General features: G+C 40.0%; 2 protein-coding genes across 2 annotated transcripts; one reads left to right on the plus strand and one right to left on the minus strand.

Annotated features, from left to right (window-relative positions):
- Nucleotides 1-2,362: 2,362 nt before the first annotated feature.
- On the minus strand, nucleotides 2,363-5,329 carry bloc1s1 (biogenesis of lysosomal organelles complex-1, subunit 1). Its single transcript, XM_084023260.1, has 4 exons — nucleotides 5,145-5,329; nucleotides 4,952-5,024; nucleotides 3,570-3,702; nucleotides 2,363-3,395 (listed from the first exon to the last, which is right to left on the minus strand). The coding sequence occupies exons 1-4, from the start codon at nucleotides 5,203-5,205 to the stop codon at nucleotides 3,285-3,287; spliced, it is 378 nt and encodes a 125-aa protein (XP_083879386.1). The 5' UTR covers nucleotides 5,206-5,329; the 3' UTR covers nucleotides 2,363-3,284.
- Nucleotides 5,330-5,789: 460 nt separating this feature from the next.
- itcha (itchy E3 ubiquitin protein ligase a) lies at nucleotides 5,790-20,820 on the plus strand. The gene is made up of 24 exons (XM_084020051.1): nucleotides 5,790-5,902; nucleotides 7,244-7,323; nucleotides 7,606-7,747; nucleotides 8,325-8,449; nucleotides 9,221-9,352; nucleotides 9,797-9,845; nucleotides 9,981-10,159; nucleotides 10,326-10,560; nucleotides 10,780-10,875; nucleotides 11,083-11,257; nucleotides 11,676-11,745; nucleotides 11,856-11,940; nucleotides 12,771-12,899; nucleotides 13,249-13,321; nucleotides 13,430-13,501; nucleotides 13,588-13,676; nucleotides 15,110-15,269; nucleotides 15,394-15,527; nucleotides 16,371-16,511; nucleotides 16,815-16,935; nucleotides 17,049-17,153; nucleotides 17,479-17,575; nucleotides 17,674-17,746; nucleotides 18,067-20,820. Exons 2-24 carry the CDS (start codon nucleotides 7,299-7,301, stop codon nucleotides 18,164-18,166), a joined length of 2,607 nt encoding a protein of 868 aa, XP_083876177.1. The 5' UTR covers nucleotides 5,790-5,902; nucleotides 7,244-7,298; the 3' UTR covers nucleotides 18,167-20,820.
- The last annotated feature ends 748 nt before the right edge of the window (nucleotides 20,821-21,568 follow it).

Below are 21,568 nucleotides of genomic sequence, written 5' to 3' on the forward strand. Positions count from 1 at the left end.
CTTGGTGCTTGCTAAAAAAAATTGCATAAATGTATGGAAAATTGCCAAATCTGATTTCTTAGGATGTAAAAACACACCAACACTTATTTCAGGAATCCCCATAACTAAAGCCATACTCCATTTCATAAATTTTTAGGGTTTATGGAACCTTCAAGATAAGAGATCACAGAGGACCTTGGTAGAGGTGCTTGTAATAGAGGACTGCTCTGGGCACATGAGAAATCTTTGGATAATACTCTTATGGAAGAAAGAAAGGCATTTGTGAGGGAGGGGTGCATTGTTTTTGAAGCATGAATGTAATGCCTGTGACGGCGCTGCTTAAGCTGCTCATTGCAGAAAACCAATTAGTTTGCTGGCTTATTAGAAAGGGGAAAAATACTTCTATGGGTTATGTTTTGATATCAAAATTGAATGCAGACAAATAAGATACAGTACCGATACAGTTGATTAATTAAAACATAATTGATCCTGTAAAATTACATCTTGGGTTAAGCAATTTCAATTAAACAACGCTAGTTAATATATATATATATATATATATATATATCACAAAATTAACCAGAATACCTCAAATATTTATAAATCAATATGATTTGATCAAATTAAACTATAACCTCAATAACTGCTTGCTTTGAGCTTTTGTTATGAACGTTTCAAATGTGGAAATCGGTCTATGATTACCTGATGAGAAATAAGAATACTACTCCTAACAGAGCTTTAAGTAATTTATTAAATAAAGGGTCCAAAAACAGGCTAGCAGTCACTACAGACAGACTGTAAGCAGACAAAGTCTAATAAGTCAAAGCCCTCGCAAACAGGGTGTCCAAGCCGACTGCGTCACCAACATACAGCTTCAGAGCAAACTATTTGGCCAGATAGGGGCAGACTCCTTACGAGTCTGACCATTCTTTGATGGACAGAAGGGCTTTTTATACAGTTGTTTGTGATGTGTCATCAGAGACGCATTGTTCCGTTGTTTGTGTAGACGGAGAACTTTGTCCAGAAATGTGGTGTTTGAACCACTCATCAGTGTCCATAGATCCATATTGACTTGCCAGCTGTACTGGTGTCACAAGATGCATTTTACATATGACATAAGTGCTATTCAAATTTCAAATTACCCTATAATAATATCCACTAAATGAAAAATTCCCATCACAATAGCAGTATATAAAAACGTTATCATCCTACCTTTTCTTCTTTTTCGAGAAGTGATGGATCTCTACAAGCTATCCGTCCTCTTCCCTTTCCCTTTCAGATTATTCTTCTGTTTTAGCTCAGAGAGGCTGGTCAGAGAGAGGCTTTATCCCTTTGGTTGATCCCTTAAGACAAGTCCGCAATTGGTAATCCCCAATCCGTAACACTTTGTTTGTGCATGTGAGTGCGTGTAAGAAAGGAAAAAGTGGTGGGAATTACAGAATACACCAGAACCTTCTGCACACAACATTAACTTTGATCACCTTTTTTTTTTTTAGCAATTCCAACTTCTCACATACATGATCTCCACATTTCTTCAGGTTCTTTCCATTACACAACAGTCTATTTGGCCTGTTGCTCTTTTAGAACTTCTGTTCCCAGCGTATACAGTGCAAGAACATTAAGAGTGTTAAATCTAACGTATAATAATCCCACATGGTAAAGCCCTGTGCACCCTCAGAAACATGTATTTAGTCTCATTGGCGTCTCCAGTTCACTGACCTAGTACACCAGTTTTAATGCTTAAACAATAAATGCAGTATACTCTGTAACTCTGTGATGCATGTTTAGAGACTGGTCAGCTCATACTTACAGCAAAGTGGCCATTGTACAGCACATTGAGGCTTATCAATGTATTTGATCAATTGCAGTGCGTTACCAGCTAGTTCTTGACACTGGTTTTTCAAAACACAGTGACACTTATCAGGCAAATATTTATGGAGTTATTGTATTTAGTGGTTTACCAGTAGTATTGTGCTGAAACGTTGACCCCCAAAACTTTAAAACCATAAATGTCTACTTTTCCACTTTTGGAACGGTCATCATTAAACCATTGGCCAAACTCCAGTCTTTGACCCAGAAGCCCTCAACCACGAAAAACTTTAACAAACATTTGTTAAAGTTTGAGAGTCCTTACGCAAGTGTACGTCTCTCATCTCACAGCTCTTCTACACTTGTTTGGTTAACAGTTAACCTTTCCTGGATCCCTACAGACATCGATTGTGGATACAAACTTCTACACAATAGGATCCTTTCTGAAGATGCTTGCTCAAACTTCCCCTTTTGAGGTTCTTCATGTTCTTGTTCCTTATTTTCATATAACGGCTATACCTTTATGTATATATACACAATTAAAGTGGTAGATTAAATCTATTAAAAGACCAGAGCATTTTGTTACTTTATTAAAAAACAATGACAAGAACAGTGAATCATCGTACAGAGACATGTAATGCATAAATATAAACACTTATAATTTAGGTATCGGGTGCTGAAAAGAAGCCTTTCTAGAAAACGCATGTAGGACATACTACAGGCAAAGAGACGGGCAGCAATTTGTCCGTGGAACCTCAAGCCTAGACAGTTTTTCTCAATTGCTAGGACACAAAAAGTAATACTTATTGAAACCTCAAACTCGTGCGGCCTATTTACTAATCAAGTATGCAAAATTATAAGCACATTGTCCGTTTTACACTGCTTTTCCAAATAACTACACAGCTATTTCCATCAAACACATCATTCAAACGTAAAAAGTCTATGCGTGTTGTTTGCTGAACACTGTCACTGAAATGGAACCAATCAGATAATTTCCTCAATCTCAGCTTCAAAATTATAATTGGATAGGAGCTGGACGTGCATGTGGACAGAGCTATTTAATTGGTGTGTAAAGTTGTGACGCTAAAATACCATTATGAGACAGTTTATATAGTTTGGAGTGAAGATATTTGTATTTTTTGTCTTTTGAAAGCATTTCTGGTTTTTGTGTGTATACCCCAGTTTAGAAAATTGTTTAGAAAAAAGTTTTAGCAATTGCAAAGCAGGCTAAGCTACGTTTTTACATGCAACACCTTCAAAAGCCCATACTGACAAAGCACATTATTGAATAACCGACTGCCAAAATGTTATTGATTAATGGAAGCAGCTACTAGACGTTAGACCTATTTCAGACTTTTCGGAACAGAGTAACCATCAGCATACGCCCACTCAGATGAGCATGCAGACCAACAAAGTCAGTGCTGCTTGCATCTTTGCTGGATTTCTGTTCAATTCCAGTGTGTTTAGTTTGAGCTCTTAACGTCCCACCATGAAGTTTACGAGGAAGCAGACTGCAGTTGACCTTTGTGTGCGTACTCCAGAGCGGTGGCAATAGTCCTCATGTCCATCTCTATGCTGCGGGCCCAGTTTTCCACATCTCCAATTTCCTGTTCAAAACAGTACGGACACAGAATTAGTAACACCACTCTGTCCATCAACCAGTCTAATCTATTACGAGGACCAGCAACAGGCGACATTTCCAGGTTAAACAAAGTTGATAGCAGATTACATAGAAAAGCTTTGTTTTTTGATTAATTTCTTGCAGAGAAAGTGCATCCTACCTTTAGGGCCTGATTGAAACCCTCCACCATACTGATCCACTGAGCAGTTTGTTTGGAGAACTGGCTCGCCTGCACTTGCAGAGTTTTTACCTCATGATCGAGCTTACGCTGGTTTACGTATGCCTGGGCCACTCTAAAGTAAAAAAAGGAAACAATAGTCAGAAGTGCTACAATATCATAAATACATGAAAATATAGCATATTATTTTAGCCATTGTGGTATGTGAGAGCGTATTTAACAGTCTAAAGTATTACCAGTGCTGGAATTTCTCCATTTATACTGAAAAACTATAATGTTCAGACTAAATCTTACAGTCACTCAAGGATTTTGTTCATAATCTTTTTCATAAAGTACCACAACAATGGTCTTTGCATCCCACTCTTGTACTTTAAAGCTGATTGTACTGGTTTCTTTCACAATGTTAACAATCTTAACGTACTATTTGTGGTTGTGTCACACATTAGGCCAAGTCTGCCATGCTAAAAATGGACTGCTTTATTTTATTGGCTGAAATCTATTGTTAGACCATGATACTGATTCAATCTATACCAGTCACTTCAAGGAGCATGTTAATGACAAAGAAGTACATATTTATTACATATCACATGGCTTGTATCAGAACTTCAGAAGTGCAGTACTCATCCATTTTTCTTGACCAACACAATGAGAATTTGCTGTTAACTTATTTTCAGTCGCAAAAATGAAAATGCTGAAATGTATAGTCAATTGAAAAAAATGAAAACAGTGTCTTCAACAGTGTTATCATTAAAGGCACTTGTAAAGCATGTATATGTTAAACATTTGCTGTTACATCTTCTCAAAATTGAGAATTTGCTGTCTTTTCTGTTTATTATTATTATTTTGACTTCAATACCAAACAATTATTAGAAATTCCACTTGGTATTTTTCACTATTGTCAGACATTTTACTGACTACATATATAATCTTAGTAATCTGCAGATTAATCAGTATGATAATATCGATTCATCTATACTAAAAACCTAACAACGCTAGAGTTGACAATATTAGTCTATCAACCGTAGGCAATCAACAGAAAATAAATTGCTAACTATTGTAATAAATGATTTATCATTTTAAATATAATTGTGTAAGCAAAAATATCAAACATTCTCATTGCAGAGTGTCAGAATGTTAGGATTTGCAGGTTTTATGTTATTGTAAGTTAATAGATTTGGGATTTTGGACTATTTGTTGGACAAAGCAAGACATTTGAAGACCTCAACTGGGGCTGCGGGAATAGCAGGATGTCAGGATGTTAACACATTGCAAATCCCAGACCGCCACCACCAAATACTCCACAACTATGAAATGTAACAGCAGCATGTTTGCCAAACCCCAGGAAACAAAAACAGTTTTCATACCCAACGTTGAGGTGGTCTACCAGGGCTTCTGTCAGGCTGGTGGCTGCACATATAGCTTCACGCCTGCGTCTCTCTGTGCAAGTAAAAACAGCAACAAACACAGGTAAATCGTCAGTATCTACGGGGCACACTCAAATAGCTTTGTTTTTAGCATCTCTTAGCACGATAGCTAGCTAGTTGGCCAGTCAGTCACCCTGCTGCTCCTTCCGCTCATTCTGCTTCGCCTGGTGCTCCTTCAGGAGACGAGACAACATTTTCAGTGGTCGGTGAGATTAATTCGCTAAAGTAGTTTTCCCTTTTAACTAACGTTAGCTGAATAACATGGCTTTTATTAACAGAGAGACGTTGGAGATGCTGTCAGCTGACTTGTGGCGCCGCGATCACGAGACCGAGCTCGAGAACTACATGAGTGGGCGTGGCTAAAATGGCGTCTCGCATGCCGCCATTTATCATCATCAATGTAATGTTATTATTATTGTGTAATTCATAAATGCAACACACAAGATATGAATCGGATTAGCGAGTACATTGAATTCCAATAAAGCATTTAAATGCATGTAATCGGACTTAATTTTGTCATTGAATTCTGACTATTAGTTTTATGGTGACGTCATTATCGTCACGTCATGGCGTCTTAGCCTTCAAAATAAAAGTGTAAATAACACTCCTACTACTGCTACTGCTACTACTACTTATAGTACTAATAATATATTAACGCAATATAGTAGTCGAAAGTATAGTAGCGTGTGGATAGTTTATTTGCAAAAAATGGTAATTCAAAAAGTGGGTACTGTCAAGATACTATTCTATTGTGAAAAACTCGCACCGGAAAAGCTGATCCTGTTCTTAGCGGAACGCAGAGCTGTGCTGATGGCAGGCGGCTACCTGTCAACAACCTAGGCTTAGCCGAAACTGAAGTCTGGTTGGCCCTTTATCGTCTGCTCCTGTCAGGTATGGACATCTTATCGCTAGTCTTTAAACGAAGGGAGTGAGATTCCTCGACTGAACGATCGAAGCCGCTCGATGAGCCGGATGGCGTTAGCATTGGTAAACGGTTGTTAACGGTTAGCTCTTACGTGGGTGTTCAGGACGTCGGACAAAGTTGCCCCAGGTGGTGGAACTTCTCAGTTTCTCCTAGTTATTCACAAACATTTCAATTACAGCCAGGAATCCGTGTTGGCAATGTCACGGTCGACACCGTTACCTTACTAAAGGCTAGTGTTTGAAGTTGTCTTGACAACACATCTCCTGCTGGCTGGCTAACTCCCCTGCTAACCTGACAGATAAAGCTATTAAGCTACACTGCCTGTATGTTGTGGGTAGCGTGGAGCACGTCGCCTCTTTGATAACTTTGTGTTACTGTCTGATATAATCAGCTTTCTGTTGAATTATAACATGTTCCCATTGCCTACCACTTAACCTTCTCGTCCTGTAAAAGGATATTGTCAAGATTAGCACGGAGGGTTTAGTGAGACTTGATTTAGCCAAGTTAAGGATGGGATTTTCTGTTATGGAAGGTACGGTGGTTTCTTGAAATAGCTAAGCTAACCATGTCACTGGGTAACATTTGTATTACAGTTGTGAAATCATACTGTATACGATGAGCGAGAGAGTGCAATGGAAACAAATGTCAGCCTGGTCGTAATGGAGAAATAAGACTTGTTGGTGGAAAAGTACAACCTTGCACGTTAAATCACCATCTTGGTATCGATGAAGAACTTGCCTAATTCATTCATTCATCCGAAGACTACACGTCTCCCCACTAGGTCATCCTGTTCTATGACTGTTTTATCAGTCAGCCTGACACTGCGTAGCTCTCTGTACTGTACTGATCCTTTTGCAGAAGGATTATAAACCAAACAAAACACAAAGTCGCTGTAAACATCTTTTATTTTCAGATTTCCAACAGTCAAGCCATAAAGAAATAAAATAATACCATTAAATTGCCTTTCAATGGGACTGTATACAGTCAAAATGTTGTTCAAATGTGTTCACAGTTTAGTTTAAATTCATACTAAACAGCAAATCCACCAGGATTGTCCAGCATACCTTGTAAAGATCAAAAAGTTAGGTTCAATCGCTATAAACATACAATTTTTAATGTCTCCAGATACCCAAACCAGTGATAGATGCCCCTTCCTTTTATTTTAGTTAATCTCATCTATCCATACTTGCTGTTGTGTGTAAAGCCAGGCTATAATTTCCACTGACAGTAGCAGCCTAATAGTCTAATCACTCTGTAAGTAGGTCACCTGTGTCTTCCGTGTTTACATCTGGTGTCAATGGTTGCAGTTGTCACAGGTCCCTTCGGTGCAGCCAGACAAGGCTGCAGTGTTATGGATCAACCATGAAGGCCCAATTACAAGTCACAGGTTAGTTATGAGTTATCATTGCAACATTTGTAAATTTGTCAACAGCCTTGATCATCATTCATGCACATTTAACAAATAAAGTAGTGTTTAGTATTGTTTGATTATGGCAATAGGAAGCTACGGGTAATTGGTTGTTAAGTTCCTGTACTGAAAACAATGCCTTAAGAGCTGTCACAGACCGTTTTTGGGCTTCAGTACAGGGAGTCTACAGGCAATCAAATCTACAGAAAGTAATACCACCTACAATTTTCACTGTGGTGTTTCCCCCCCCCCTACATGTAGTGCTGTCAGCCAAGCTGAAGGAAAACAAAAAGAACTGGTTTGGTCCCAGTCCATATGTTGAGGTCACTGTGGATGGCCAGTCAAAGAGGACGGAGAGGTGCAACAACACACACAGTCCCAAATGGAAGCAGGCTGTCACTGTGTGAGTTCAACTGTTGTGTTTGTCAAAGGAGGGAAAGCGGTGTAACAAATAGCTGATTACTTACTGGATGGTGTGTGAGTTCTTAATATAAATATTCATTTAAATGTAGTCTTAGTACAGAGTGTAAGCATCTATTTTTTTAGGTGCATGTTGTAAGTGTAGAGTCAACGTTTGTTGTCTACATGGTAGATGTCTCAGAACCAGTTAAAGTTACTGAGCTGTGTGATCAGTATCAATAAGGGGCAATTAAATACTTGGGAGGGAATAAATATTTGATGCATCTGTATGAAAATAGCATGCGACTTCACAAAGTTCATACGCCTAACACTTACTGCTTTACTGTGGTTGCTGTGCCATTGAAGTAGGGCCTAGTGTGTTCAAATAAGTTAGTAACTGGTAAAACTAATAACCCACCCAGGGGGCATTCTAGAAGTAAGCATAAATAATTAGAGCACCATATCTCAAAAACATAAGATTGCATCAAATCTTATCTTTAATCCTTTCACCATTAGTGCAGCCTTGAACTCCTTTTCTCTGGTGTTGACTTGTAACTTATAATTTTCTCCCTTATCTCCAGAATTGTTACTCCGGTCAGCCAGCTGATCTTTCGTGTTTGGAGTCACCAGACACTGAAGGCAGACATCCTGTTGGGAATGGCCATGCTGGAGATCAGTGAGAGTCTCAAGGCTAACGACCTGAAAGGTGATTTGACGCTACCTTCTTCCTCCAGAGAGGTTACCTTGTGTTTTCTCTAAGTCAAACAAACAATGTTGTGCTACAGCAAATCGTGTTATAGCTCAAGGCTATTTTGTAGAGTTTACTTAGACTGTTAGAAAATATGTGTTGTCCAAGCAGCAGAGTAAGGAGCTGTAAAATGTCATTTATAATTGGAGCTAATATCTCTGGGCTCTTGGGGTTGATTCCCATTTTTGTGTGTGTTTGTTATGAGAATGGTGGTTTGGGCTTAACAACAACACGCATAGTAGTCACTGGGTTGTCTTCTTCCTGGGATACAGGCCTCAACTAAACTTCTGACCTTCTGCTTGCTTACAGCCTTTATACAATGGGTCACATTCACATGTGCAAACCATGTGACATAAAAGTGTGGTCCACATATTCCTTTTCATCTGGCAGTAATAAACACAATTTAAAAACACTGTAGGTATGGGACAATAGAGGATTTAACCGCGGATCGCAAGGTATGAAAATGTCATGTCACGATTATGACATGACATTTTTGTCATACCTTGCTAATAGCACCTTGAAGATGAAGGCGGGGCCAGTGAAGGAGCCCTCCTTAGGAAAATGTCGCTTCAATTTAATCTCAGATTCTTCTTTAGGAAAAAGTGCATACATTCAGTGGTAAACTTCAGTGCATCTTTTTTTAATTTTCTTGTGACAAGGTGTGATGTCAGTCTTGCAAAGGATGAGCATCAGTTCGACACTGTATTCTGTACCCCCCTCCCCCCCTAGTGTGTGAGGTGGTGCAGACGCTGCAGCTGTGCTCCGACCGAGACCCTCGGGATGTTGTCGGCGACCTGTCGGTCTGTCTGGACGGCATGCAGGTAGACCCAGAAACCTTCGCCCTGGCGGAGAGAGAACATGGTAAGGAACCACACATAGACAGAAATCCACCACAGGAACAATTTGAGAACGCAAACTCTGCATAGATGTGCAATATTCCCTTCCTTTCTTGTCATAGTTTGTCTGATAATCAGTGGTGTGGGTGAAAAAAAGTCAACTGCAACGGCAAATGTTTTCGCTCCTGATCAGAGCTCTTTGTACAACTGATACATCGGCCTACTTCGCTTACCACAGAAATACAGAGATTCATTTATATGTAAGCTGTTGAGTAACAACACATTGTAATGCAGAAATACAGAGTACAATACAAGTATTTTTGAGGTATTCGACAATTATATCCTTAACTTTTCAAGGGCAAAATGGTCCTCTTTGTACATATCTTGGTTACATTTCTTAAATATCCAAATGTTGCAGTAACACGTTATTTTTACATAAATGTTATTATGTTGTTCTCCGTCATTCTAGCTACTGTTCCGAATGGGAAAGCAAGACACAATGGAGACACCGGCAACAGGTTCAGTAAACTTTTATTTATAGGCCTATACATCCCTTTCTCATGCTAATCTTGGGTTAGGGTTTTGTTTTTGGTTTCACATTGATTAATAAAACACTTGCATGGCTTAACTGTCGAAAACATCCTGATCCACAGGTCAAGCAGAGATACGTCTCCCTCCAGTGACTCAGAGGAGTGGGTTATTCTACCTATTGGTCAAACCCTCAATGGTACGGGTTCTCCTTCCCGATCTCCAGGGGGCTCCAACGCCTCGCGTCCTCCCAGACCAGCCCGACCTCCTCCTCCTACGCCCCGCAGACCAACAGCCTCACCAAGTAGGAAAAGCACTATCAAAGACCTTAGAAAACATTAGCCACACTACATTAGCTATTACAACTTGACATACCAGTCATTTCACATTCCCCCCCATCAATTTTCTTTCCCATACGGTGTGTGACTTAAAGGTTTTCTTCTCTGCCTTCCTCCCACTCCTTGCCCTAGCCTCTTCTAGCAGTTCCTCTCCTAGTGAGCTGAGTGAGGGTCCGGCTTCTGAGGGTTCCTCTCAGGCTTCAGCTGGCGGCTGCTCAAATCAGCAGGATGATTCAGGCGCCGGAGCAGCAACAGCAGGTTCTTCACAGACAGCAAGCGGCCCCAAACCAGGGGCCGAGGCCCCAGCAGCCCCGGCCACGGCGACTCCCAGAGTCACACCCATGAGCAACGGTCCCTTACCACCAGGGTAAAAGAGCAAGGCACTACACTCGGTTCTGCAAGGCTTCACAATAGTTACTGCAGCAACAACAATACATATCTGTTTTGTTATTGCCATATTCTTTAGGGATTTTAAAGAATTTTAGTTTTTCAATGACAGACAATCAGTTTGCCTTGTGGGTGACTTCCAACCGGATCCTGTTTCCTGAGCTTTGCCTCTGCTCACTCATGTGTATCGTCTCTGCAGGTGGGAGCAAAGGGCGGACCAAAATGGACGGGTGTACTTTGTGGATCACATCGAGAAAAGGACAACCTGGGAAAGGCCTGATCCTCTGCCTTCAGGGTACCTGCACACCTGATTCATCTGTTCTACTATGAATATATATATAAGGCGATTCTTTCTCTGGTTTGGGTGCAAACTATAAAATGATCTGAAATGACTACAGCCATATTCTACTTGATGTTTGCACAAGTAAAGGCTGCAAATGAATCAGTGTGATCTAGTTCCTTTTTTCACCTCAGCACCTGTTAACTTCCCCTTCCCTTGTAGGTGGGAGCGCAGGGTGGACCCGATGGGTAGGGTGTACTATGTGGACCACATAACCCGGACTACTACGTGGCAACGCCCCACGCAGGAGTCTGTGCGGAACTATGAAGAGTGGCAGAACCAGCGCAGCCAGCTGCAAGGAGCCATGCAGCAGTTTAACCAGAGGTTCATTTATGGGGTGAGAGCATCCGGTCCCAAACTCTATTGTTTCGTGCATTTGTGACTGTCTGTGCATGAATTTGAGTGGTTTATTTGTTTGGATTTACGACTTGCAGAACACACATAAAAATGAAGCCATAACACCTCAAGGGTTTCCCAGGGAGAAACAGCTGCTTATTTTTGTTACTTGACTTCACGTGTGACATCATAACTACTTCTCAGTGCAAGTCTAATTTTATTCTCAGGTCTAATGAGCTCGACTCTGTATGATCATACATGTTTAAGTCACATGTTAACACCCAGTGGGAACAGAAATAGGAATGCATTGAGGTCAATTACACTCGCTAAATGATGCATTTGAACTATACTACAGTTCTGCCTGTATGACAAAAGCAGATTACTAAGATTTCTTTTGTCCCATTTTCTCTCCGGCTCAGCTCCAAGACCAGTTGGCAGCCACGGCCAACAAAGAGTTTGACCCGCTGGGTCCACTGCCACACGGTTGGGGTAAATATAACCGGGCATTTATTTTGCTGTACTGAAATGTTATAAAAAAAACAGTGCATAGAGACTTATACTTAAAATATAATGTTTGATATATGTGTTTTTAATGTCAGAGAAGAGAACAGACACCAATGGCAGAGTGTATTTTGTTCATCACCCGACGCGGGCGACACAGTGGGAGGACCCCAGGACACAAGGGTGAGTGATGCCTGTGTGTTATGTAAAGTGTATTTTTTACATCACCTATTATGTCCTGTCTTTAGGCAGATACAATTCTCATACCCTCCTAATTAAAGGAAAACACCACCGCATTTCTATACTGAACTATGTTCTGCTCTGATCTTAGACGAGGTGATACATACCTCCATCTCCTCTGTGCGTGCACTCAATGGCTCTTGCGCGCACTCCATATATTACTGCGCCGACGTCGAAGTGCTTCCAGTTGTTATTCCGCCATACTATATAGTTATCCTTGTTATCCGCTTAGAAAAATTGGCATGTTTCATTTTGTGTAACCAAACTTGGGTCGTGTAACTACTCACGTAACCGTATTTAAAAAGGGACAACGTGGAAGTGCTTGGTCGCTTCTAACTTCACCCCCCTTTGGATCCTAAGGAATATACTAGGACAAGCTACATGCTAGCAAATTAGCGCTGCGCGGAGTGCGCGCAAGAGCCATTGAGTGCACGCACAGAGGAGAGGGAGGTATGTATCACCTCGTCTAAGATCAGAGCAGAACATAGTTCAGTATGGAAATGCGGTGGTGTTTTCCTTTAAGATGTACATTTAAGTACTTCTGTGTTCTGTTTTCCAAACTTTAAATAGAGACCTTCGTAGAGCAAAATTATTATTCCCAAGCTCTTGAATGATTTATTTTGATACAATATACTGAATATTAATATCAGTCTGAATATCAATCACATATTATCATGTATCAATAGATAAATGTACCATACGTTGTATCTCTTTGGTTTTTTTTTAAATTGATGTATTTAATGTGTATAGTTATGTGTATTTGTATTGTTCAGGCTGCTGAATGACAAGCCCCTGCCAGAGGGTTGGGAGATGAGGTTCACTGTGGATGGTATTCCCTACTTTGTAGACCACAACAGGCGGACCACAACCTACATTGACCCTCGCACGGGGAAATCCTCGCTGTAAGTTTGTGTTTAAATGTAATACATCTTAACACGCTTAAGTTGAAGACGCCTCTGACCGGAGGAAGGCTCATTTCAGGTCATCAGCCTTTTTTTTTTTTTTTTTTTTGTACAAAACCGATATTTCACCAGGAGCTGTCATCCCTAACAGCGACCCCTTATCGTATTTCACAAAGTAATTACATGTAATGTTAATTTAAAAATGTTGATGAATGCATATTTGGATGTTCCTCGTTACAGTCATGGGGAAAATTATTATTATTATTTTTTTTTTCAAATAACCAGTGACGCACAGTCGCACACAACATACTGTACATTAACTAAATGTTCTTCTGTTTTTTCCCCACAGTGAGAACGGGCCACAGATAACCTATGTCAGGGACTTCAAAGCCAAAGTGCAATACTTTAGGTTCTGGTGTCAGGTATGTGCTACTTGAACTTGAATCACGTGCAAAGATCAAAGTTAATGTTGATGCCGTTTAAAGCCTTCAAACTGTCTTTAATGTACGTTTTTGTTTTCCCCATCTCAGCAATTGTCGATGCCTCAGCACATTAAGATTAACGTCTCCCGGAAAACCTTGTTTGAGGATTCATTTCAGCAGGTAATCATTTCAACACGCCGTCTACTTTTTGTCTTGTTAATGTTTGAGGTGCTCTGACTCTTCTAATTCATTGTGTGCGTTCAAAGATCATGAGCTTCCACCCTCAAGACCTGAGGCGGAGGCTGTGGATCATTTTCCCTGGAGAGGAAGGCTTGGATTACGGAGGCGTGGCCAGGTAATGGCAATTTTTTTTCTCATTTGAGTCGGTTTCATGACTCCTCGCGTGTGTTTTGTTGAACAGATGAATCAGGTTTGACACCACCCTTTTCTCACAAAACTCAAAACCTGTTGTAGTACTATATGGGGTCAGTTCAGTCTCATTAATAATGAATGCACAGAGAAGGATTCACAAATGTATTTTGTGCTTTATATATAAATGACTCTCTTTTCACAAATACATTTCGTTTTAAATGAATGTAATATAAATCCATAAATATATGAATTTAAAAAATATTTTCAATTTTCATCAAAAATGTATTTGTATGTTGTTACATTTATATACAAACTGTTAAACTTGAATTTACAAGACGCTTTTCATTTGTGAACTTGTTTGCATTTGTTCGTGAACTGGTCTGTATTTATTTGTGGATTTTTGAGACTCTCCTGACGTGGCTGGATTCACAAATGCATTTTTTTCAACAAGGATCTCTCTGTAGCCAATCAGATGCCTCCCTCGTTTTCAGCCAATCACTTGACTGCATTCCCACGAGGGGTACCTCACCATGGCCAGAGCACAGCTTTTTCTCTGCGCATTTTGCACATTTGCGTTAGCTAACTAGTTAGCCATAATGCTTTTAGACAACGGATCATAAGCTAACTTAACTAGCATAATATGATCCTACTAACATCAGAAAACATAACCGTATCGGTCATTTGCTTGCGAAACCTTACCTGTTGTTAATGCATGCAAAAATAAGTTAGAAGCAAACCATAATAACTAATAGGTAAATTGCTTACTACATTGGTTTCAAAGTGCTGACTATAAGAGCTAGCTAACGTTAGCTAGCTAATGGATTTAGCTAGCTACAAACAAGCTAACGTTGGCTAGAGAGAGAATAAAATCACTTTTTAAAATACTTTTTGTTCTTATTTCTTTTACCGAAAAGCAACGCAAAATGCGCAGAGAAAAAGCTGTGCTCTGGTCATGGTGAGGTACCCCTTGTGGGAATGCAGTCATGTGATTGGCTGAAAACGAGGGAGGCATCTGATTGGTTACAGAGAGTTCCTTGTTGAAAAAAATTCATTTGTGAATCCAGCCACGTCAGGAGAGTCTCTAAATTCTATAAATTCAAGTTTAACAGTTTGTATATAAATGTAACAACATACAAATCCATTTTTGATGAAAATTGCAAGTATTTTTTTAATTCATATATTTAAGGATTTATATTACATTTATTTAAAACGAAATGTATTTGTGAGAAGAGAGTCATTTATATATAAATCACATAATACATTTGTGAATCCTTCTCTGTGCATTCATTATTAATGTGACTGAACTGACCCCATATAGTACAGACCCACTGCAGTAGAACACCACTTCTTTTTTCATGATCTACAAGATTTTGCCTCCCACTTAATATTTTGTCTCTTGTGTGGTTTTATTTTTAGGGAATGGTTCTTCTTGCTGTCTCATGAAGTACTGAACCCCATGTACTGTTTGTTTGAGTATGCTGGCAAGGACAACTACTGTCTGCAGATCAACCCTGCCTCCTACATTAACCCGGACCACCTGAAGTACTTCAAGTTCATCGGACGCTTCATAGCCATGGTACCTACACGATGATTTATTGTGCCATCAGTATTTGGAATGAATGCGATGGCATGATGACTTATTATCTATTTGTTCTGTATTAGTTTTGTTCACCCGGCTGTCCTACATTCTTCCTCGCTAGGCCTTGTTCCATGGAAAATTCATCGACACAGGTTTCTCCCTGCCGTTCTACAAGCGGATTCTAAACAAACCTCTGGCTCTCAAAGACCTGGAGTCCATCGACCCAGAGTTTTACAACTCACTCATCTGGATCAAGTAGGTCTGGGGATACAGGAGATGATGTGTAACTTGGTTGGGGGGAGGTTTGCTAGAGGGGATGGATATTTGTCACTTAAAATTGCATGGTGGTTCTACTGTATACACATTGTTGAATTTGAGTATTTAAGCAGCACATTCTTTACATATAAGATGAATTAGTTGTGCATCTTGGGAAATGTGCTCATTTGCTTTCCTGCGAGGGGGGCTGCACGGTGGTGTAGTGGGTAGCACTCTCGCCTCACAGCAAGAGGGTCCCGGGTTCGATCCCCGGGTCGGCCCGGGTTCCTTCTGTGTGGAGTTTGCATGTTCTCCCCGTGTAAGCGTGGGTTCTCTCCGGGTTCTCCGGCTTCCTCCCACAGTCCAAAGACATGCAGGATGGGGATAGGTAAATTGGTGACTCTAAATTGCCCGTAGGTGTGAATGTGAGTGTGAATGGTTGTTTGTCTCTACATGTCGGCCCTGCGATAGACTGGCGTCCTGTCCAGGGTGTACCCTGCCTTCGCCCAATGACAGCTGGGATCGGCTCCAGCCCCCCCGCGACCCTGAATACTGGATAAGCGGTAGAAAATGGATGGATGGATAGTTGTGCATCTTGGGAAATGTGCTCATTTGCTTTCCTGCGAGGAGTTGAATTTAGATCGATACCGGGTTTATGTGCTAGACTTTTCCTCAGCCCAAACCAGTTGCTAGTTAACCAGACACTCCAAGAAGTTACTGTTACCCTGGAACATAGCCCTCTTGGAAAACGACCACTAATAAGATGGAATACAGTCATGTATTTGGAGTTACCAGTGGGTCGACGTTGTTTTTGTAAATGGTGATAATGACTCTGCCCTGCAGGGATAATAACATCGAGGAATGTGGACTGGAGATGTTCTTCTCCGTCGACAAGGAGATCCTGGGGGAGGTTACCACCCACGAGCTGAAACCAGACGGAGGGAACATCCAAGTAACCGAGGAAAACAAGGAGGAATACATCAGGTACGGCTGCATCCTCCTCAACCTCCATCTGTCTCCAACTACCGCGTTTACATTCCATCTTTATATCTAGCACATTACGCACAACACTGATCCAGGCCAACCTTCCACAGTAGAACACATTGATATTTACTACAGTCAAACTCTGACTCTCTGAGGTAACGGTCATTAATAAACCCAGCTGCGTTGTATATTCACACACTGCATTGAAAGGACCATTAATGTGCATCCTTACTTAAAATATTCCACTTTTTTTATGGCATGTATGATTAAATTCATTGTTTATCTACATTTGTCTGCATGCAGGTTGGTGGCAGAGTGGAGGCTGTCCAGAGGTGTGGAGGAGCAGACTCAAGCCTTCTTTGAGGGCTTCAATGAAGTTTTGCCCCAGCAATACCTTCAATACTTTGATGCTAAGGAATTAGAGGTAATGGAATAAGGAGACCCGTTCTGTACGACCTTTACCAGAGCAGGTAATGGTTTATGTTTGGGGTAGTGTCGTCAACACACTGAAAGAGCTTGCTTCCTTCTCGTCTGTAGGTGATGCTGTGTGGGATGCAGGAGATAGACCTGGTGGACTGGCAGAGAAGCACAATCTATAGGCATTACGCCAGAAGCAGCAAGCAGATCCTCTGGTTCTGGCAGGTTGGTACATACAGTACTGTAATGTTACACACTCAAACTGGACTGTTCAGTCAAACTGGAAGGTCAAAGCACCATTTCTCATTCCTCACTTCGACCTCCGCAGTAGACAAATTACCGCCCAATATTAGTGCAGTTTGATGTCCTCTTAATTTTTGATTTTCCTTGAACTCATAACTTAAAACTTTTTGAATTGGATTGTATCGCTGAGTCCATAAATTTGCCAGAACTGTTAATAAAGCAAAGGAAAAACTCTGGAATTTAGGGGATTTGTATATCATTTTGTCTGGATTTGCTAAATGATAATAAGAGGATGATCTGTCGGCAGTTTGTGAAGGAGATGGACAATGAGAAGAGGATGAGGCTGCTGCAGTTTGTCACAGGAACCTGTCGCCTTCCCGTGGGCGGCTTCGCCGACCTGATGGGTATGCAAAGTAGAGCACGTACACACTGGCACTGTATATCACATCCGAGTGGACGTCTTTGATTCAGTCGTCTTTGTGTTCGATGTTGATTAATGCAGGAAGCAACGGCCCTCAAAAGTTCTGCATTGAGAAGGTGGGCAAAGAGAACTGGCTTCCACGAAGCCACACATGGTAAGGCCATTTATTCTACTTCTGAGTGCTCAGACTTCACGTGTAATTCCAGATATCCAAACTCGTGTAGGATTAAACCTTTGACCAAACCCTCTTAGTCATTTCTGATCCAACCAGTCACCAGCCTTTATTGCTAGGCTTTAATGTGGCAATTGAAGTTCTATAATACTGTGTGAGAATATGTTGTTATGTCATAGAGTTTGTGTTTATATAGCGGATGCTCTTATGCTACATAATGTTGAATTAATGCAAGTCTAAAGAACGCCTATTTTGTTTGCCGTAAGAGAGGGAACCTGAAAGTGTCTCTTTTCTCTGTGTAGCTTTAATCGTCTGGACCTCCCTCCTTACAAGAGCTACGAGCAGCTGAAGGAGAAGCTCATGTTCGCCATAGAGGAGACAGAAGGCTTTGGGCAGGAGTAACGCAGCCAGAGCTGGAGCAGCGGTGGGTTTGGAGGAGCCGCATCCATTTCAGACAAGAGAGACGGATTCTCAGATTCTCCTCCCGGTCGGGAGCTGCTTTTAAACCGGTAGATGGACGTACGGATCTTTATTTTCTATCACGTTTTCATACGCAGTAACAACTGCTTCAAAGCCGCTTTGTCACAAAATCGTTCATCGCAAAAAAAGACCCCCGTGAATCCTCCTCCCCCCTGTTTCACTTCTCGCTAATATGATGGGTTTCACCCTAAACTGGCCGATCTGGCGTAGCCCTGGTCGGTTTACTGTCAGGCGTCAGGAAAGACGCCTGTCTCACCCTTTCATGTCTGCACACGCTGTACGTTGCGCAAGTGCAGTTTCTGCACGTACATCTACATCATAACTTCTGGAGAGCCGCCTGGCGGGTCTATGCAATAGAATTAATGATTTTAGAGAAAGAACCATATTTGTGCATTTGACTTGAAAATAAAAAGGTTCATATCTAAAAAAAAGTAACATCAAAGGCACATATATGGTTTTGGGTCTTTCAGACTCAACTTTTATTTTTTCTTTAGTTTAAATGATTTTTTTATTTGTTTTTTTAACAGCAGACTGACTGGACTGACTCCCGTAGAACATATGCAGTTTCTTTAATAACTTTGATGAATAAGACCCTGCTAAGTGTAATGATAGTCTCTCTTATTTTGACAGGTTGATTTTTTTTTTTAACTTTTAAAATTGAGTTGATCTTTGAACTAGTTTGCACATAGTTACGTGAGCAGGAAGACAGTTGTGATTGTTCTTAAGAGAGGTTGTATTTTTATGTGCAATAGTTTTGTAGAAAACAATTTTTGCCAATGACGGAGCCAAAACGGTGATTTGTTTGATCATTTTATAAACACTTTGGAAAACATTTAGTTTTGATTTAAATTCTCAATATTAACTAGAGGAAATGTGCAAGCTTATATGGTGAAACTGGTTTGGTTGTCATCCGATTTGAAAAGATTTGCCTTCCCAAAATGATCTGTGCTGTATTATAATATCAGGCGGTTTGACCATGAATGGTCCCTCCCGTTACCAGTCATCGAGACAGAGAAGCGTGAAGTCTTTTCTTGAGAAGTGTGTTACTAATGAAGTGGGAGCTCAAGGATAAATTGTGTAATAGATAATGATTTGTCAAATACTGATCTATTCCCACTGAAAGGTAGCCGGCTCTCTGGTAGATGTCCAGAATTAAGTATTATCCCAGATCGATCGTGAAGATTCCGAATCCTAACCGTTTAATGTGTTAAGTGACTAATGCAGTTTATGTAAATATACTTAGAGTTAAAAAAAAAAATGTGTTTAATATCTTAATACATTTAGTTCACCCAAGCAAGTGGAGCCCTTTTTGAGTTTCAGGCATAAGTTAATAATTAAGATTTGAATTAATGTAATATAAGTGGCCCTAGTTTTATAGGGTGTTAGGTATTCAGATTTGTACAGTAGTATATTAGTGTAGGTCTTTCCCCAAAAAAGAGCTCCGCTAACATCAAACTTAAAGTTTCTTTTTAGTATTAGGTAGTAACATTTTAAGGAAATGACTATGGAAACAATCTACCAAAGGATTTTATTTAATTATTTTCTTTTGTAAACCACTTGAGTCTAAGTCACCGAGTGTAATCCGTTCTTAACAAATGGATTACACATTTCACACCAGTTGTCACTATTAAGTTGTCAATTGTCCTTTATTATATTAGTGGGTAACACTGTGACATCCAAAAAAGTAACTCAGCTAATTTCAATCTTAAATACAACAATTTGATCACAATTTCAATCCTTGAGGATTTGTGACGGTCAGAGAATCAAGCTGTCTAGTGCGTGTGTGTAGGCCGTGTGGTATAAATCACGTGGTATAATTTCAATGTATCCCAGATCATTGAGCAATCTTGATCACGCCTGCAGTTTCAGCAAATACATTTTAAGGTCCCAGTAAAATATAAAAAAGATGTTTTGCTCATGAACTTGCCCATGTGTGAACCATGTGTGTGTGTGTATGTTGTTTCATAATGTCAATGCTGGCACTACAGAAAAAAAAGGCTGAAGCTCTCCCTCACTGACCTGACAGGTGTATTGACCCTCAGTCAATACCAGTTACTCACTTTATACTCAATCGTTTCAGATGTTTCACGCTATCTTACATCGATTGCCTGACTGACAGTAAGACGCACATACACCTACCATCTCAATGTGTGTGCAGACTTGTGAAGACGTTATTGTAAAAAATTAAATAAAAAGGAAAAAACGGAGACCTTGATTTAAACAAAGGTTTGTGATTCAAAATGTTCTAATGTTGAATATTTTAACAGATAACTAATAATATAGCACCTTGACACTCCAGACTGGTTGAATTAACCACTTCACTGTTTAATCAATGCTGTGTTCCAGATCATGGAGCAGTTAAATGTATAGAAATATGCAAAGTAGTGTTTTAGCTGTACTGATTGAATTGTAAATCATGTTGATACAGTAATCACTGTTTTTTTAAGCTCTAACTTTTTTGATAAATGGAAGTCAGTGGTTGAATACTATTTATTTGGATGATGGGTTTTCATTTATCAATGGGCTGGATTGATGGAGAGAGAGAAAAACGGAAATAAAATGATTTAAACACTGGGCTCCTGCAGGTAACTTGTGAAGTGTTCATTATTATCACAGGTGCATTTGTTCTACATTAAATGAATTACTTTAGTTTGTGTATTTCTTCCAAACAAACAAAAGGCAACATTTTTTTTGCTGAACTCTTAGTACAATTTCCTTGAAATAGTTAAAACTTGCTTACACATTAATGCAACGGTAGTAATAATTTAAGAGTACAATAACATAAAGCCCCTAAAAGGGGGCTCTATAAATGCTTTTACTTTTTGATATTTTAAGTACATTTTGTTGATTATACTTTTTTTTTAATGCATTACATTTACTTTCTGTTATTACCTGAGTAAAGGATGGGAATACTTCAACGAGCGCCCATCTTACTTACATATGGAAACTTTCTTCTCTGATGATGAAGAAATTAATCAATGTATTTCTTCACCATTGACCTTTAGCTATGAGTGAGGCTTCATCATAATTCTGTTTAATGTGTACGCACGTAGCTGTATTCAACTAATTATGGCCTCTCTTTGGCTCCCATTAAAAAGAATCTACAAAAGGTTAATGACTAATGCAATTACTAAAGTTACTCATGTCTGATATGTCGCTTGAACGCACAAACTTCCACAGATCAGTGTCACAACTGCAATATTGGAATGTGATGACATGTACTCACAGTAATTAAAGGATAAGTAGGTGATTCTATTCGGAGACAAATTAAAATAAAAATGTCATCTGTGGCCGTGGCAGGACTGTAAAAACATGTTTTACCCT

The sequence above is a fragment of the Eutrigla gurnardus genome, assembly GCF_963514095.1.
Source record: "Eutrigla gurnardus genome assembly, chromosome: 2".
NCBI classification, from domain to species: domain Eukaryota; kingdom Metazoa; phylum Chordata; class Actinopteri; order Perciformes; family Triglidae; genus Eutrigla; species Eutrigla gurnardus.

What these genes read in the sequence shown, in the direction of transcription:
- bloc1s1 (XM_084023260.1), bottom strand. Translation starts at nt 5,205, where the DNA reads ATGTTGTCTCGTCTCCTGAAGGAGCACCAGGCGAAGCAGAATGAGCGG. An exon ending in GTAGACCACCTCAACGTTGG is followed by an intron (nt 3,703 to 4,951) that starts GTATGAAAACTG and finishes TTTTTACTTTAG; the next exon opens with AGTGGCCCAGGCATACGTAA. An exon ending in GTTTCAATCAGGCCCTAAAG is followed by an intron (nt 3,396 to 3,569) that starts GTAGGATGCACT and finishes TGTTTTGAACAG; the next exon opens with GAAATTGGAGATGTGGAAAA.
- itcha (XM_084020051.1), top strand. Translation starts at nt 7,299, where the DNA reads ATGAAGGCCCAATTACAAGTCACAG. An exon ending in AATGGAGACACCGGCAACAG is followed by an intron (nt 9,846 to 9,980) that starts GTTCAGTAAACT and finishes CCTGATCCACAG; the next exon opens with GTCAAGCAGAGATACGTCTC. An exon ending in TTGATGCTAAGGAATTAGAG is followed by an intron (nt 16,936 to 17,048) that starts GTAATGGAATAA and finishes TCTCGTCTGTAG; the next exon opens with GTGATGCTGTGTGGGATGCA.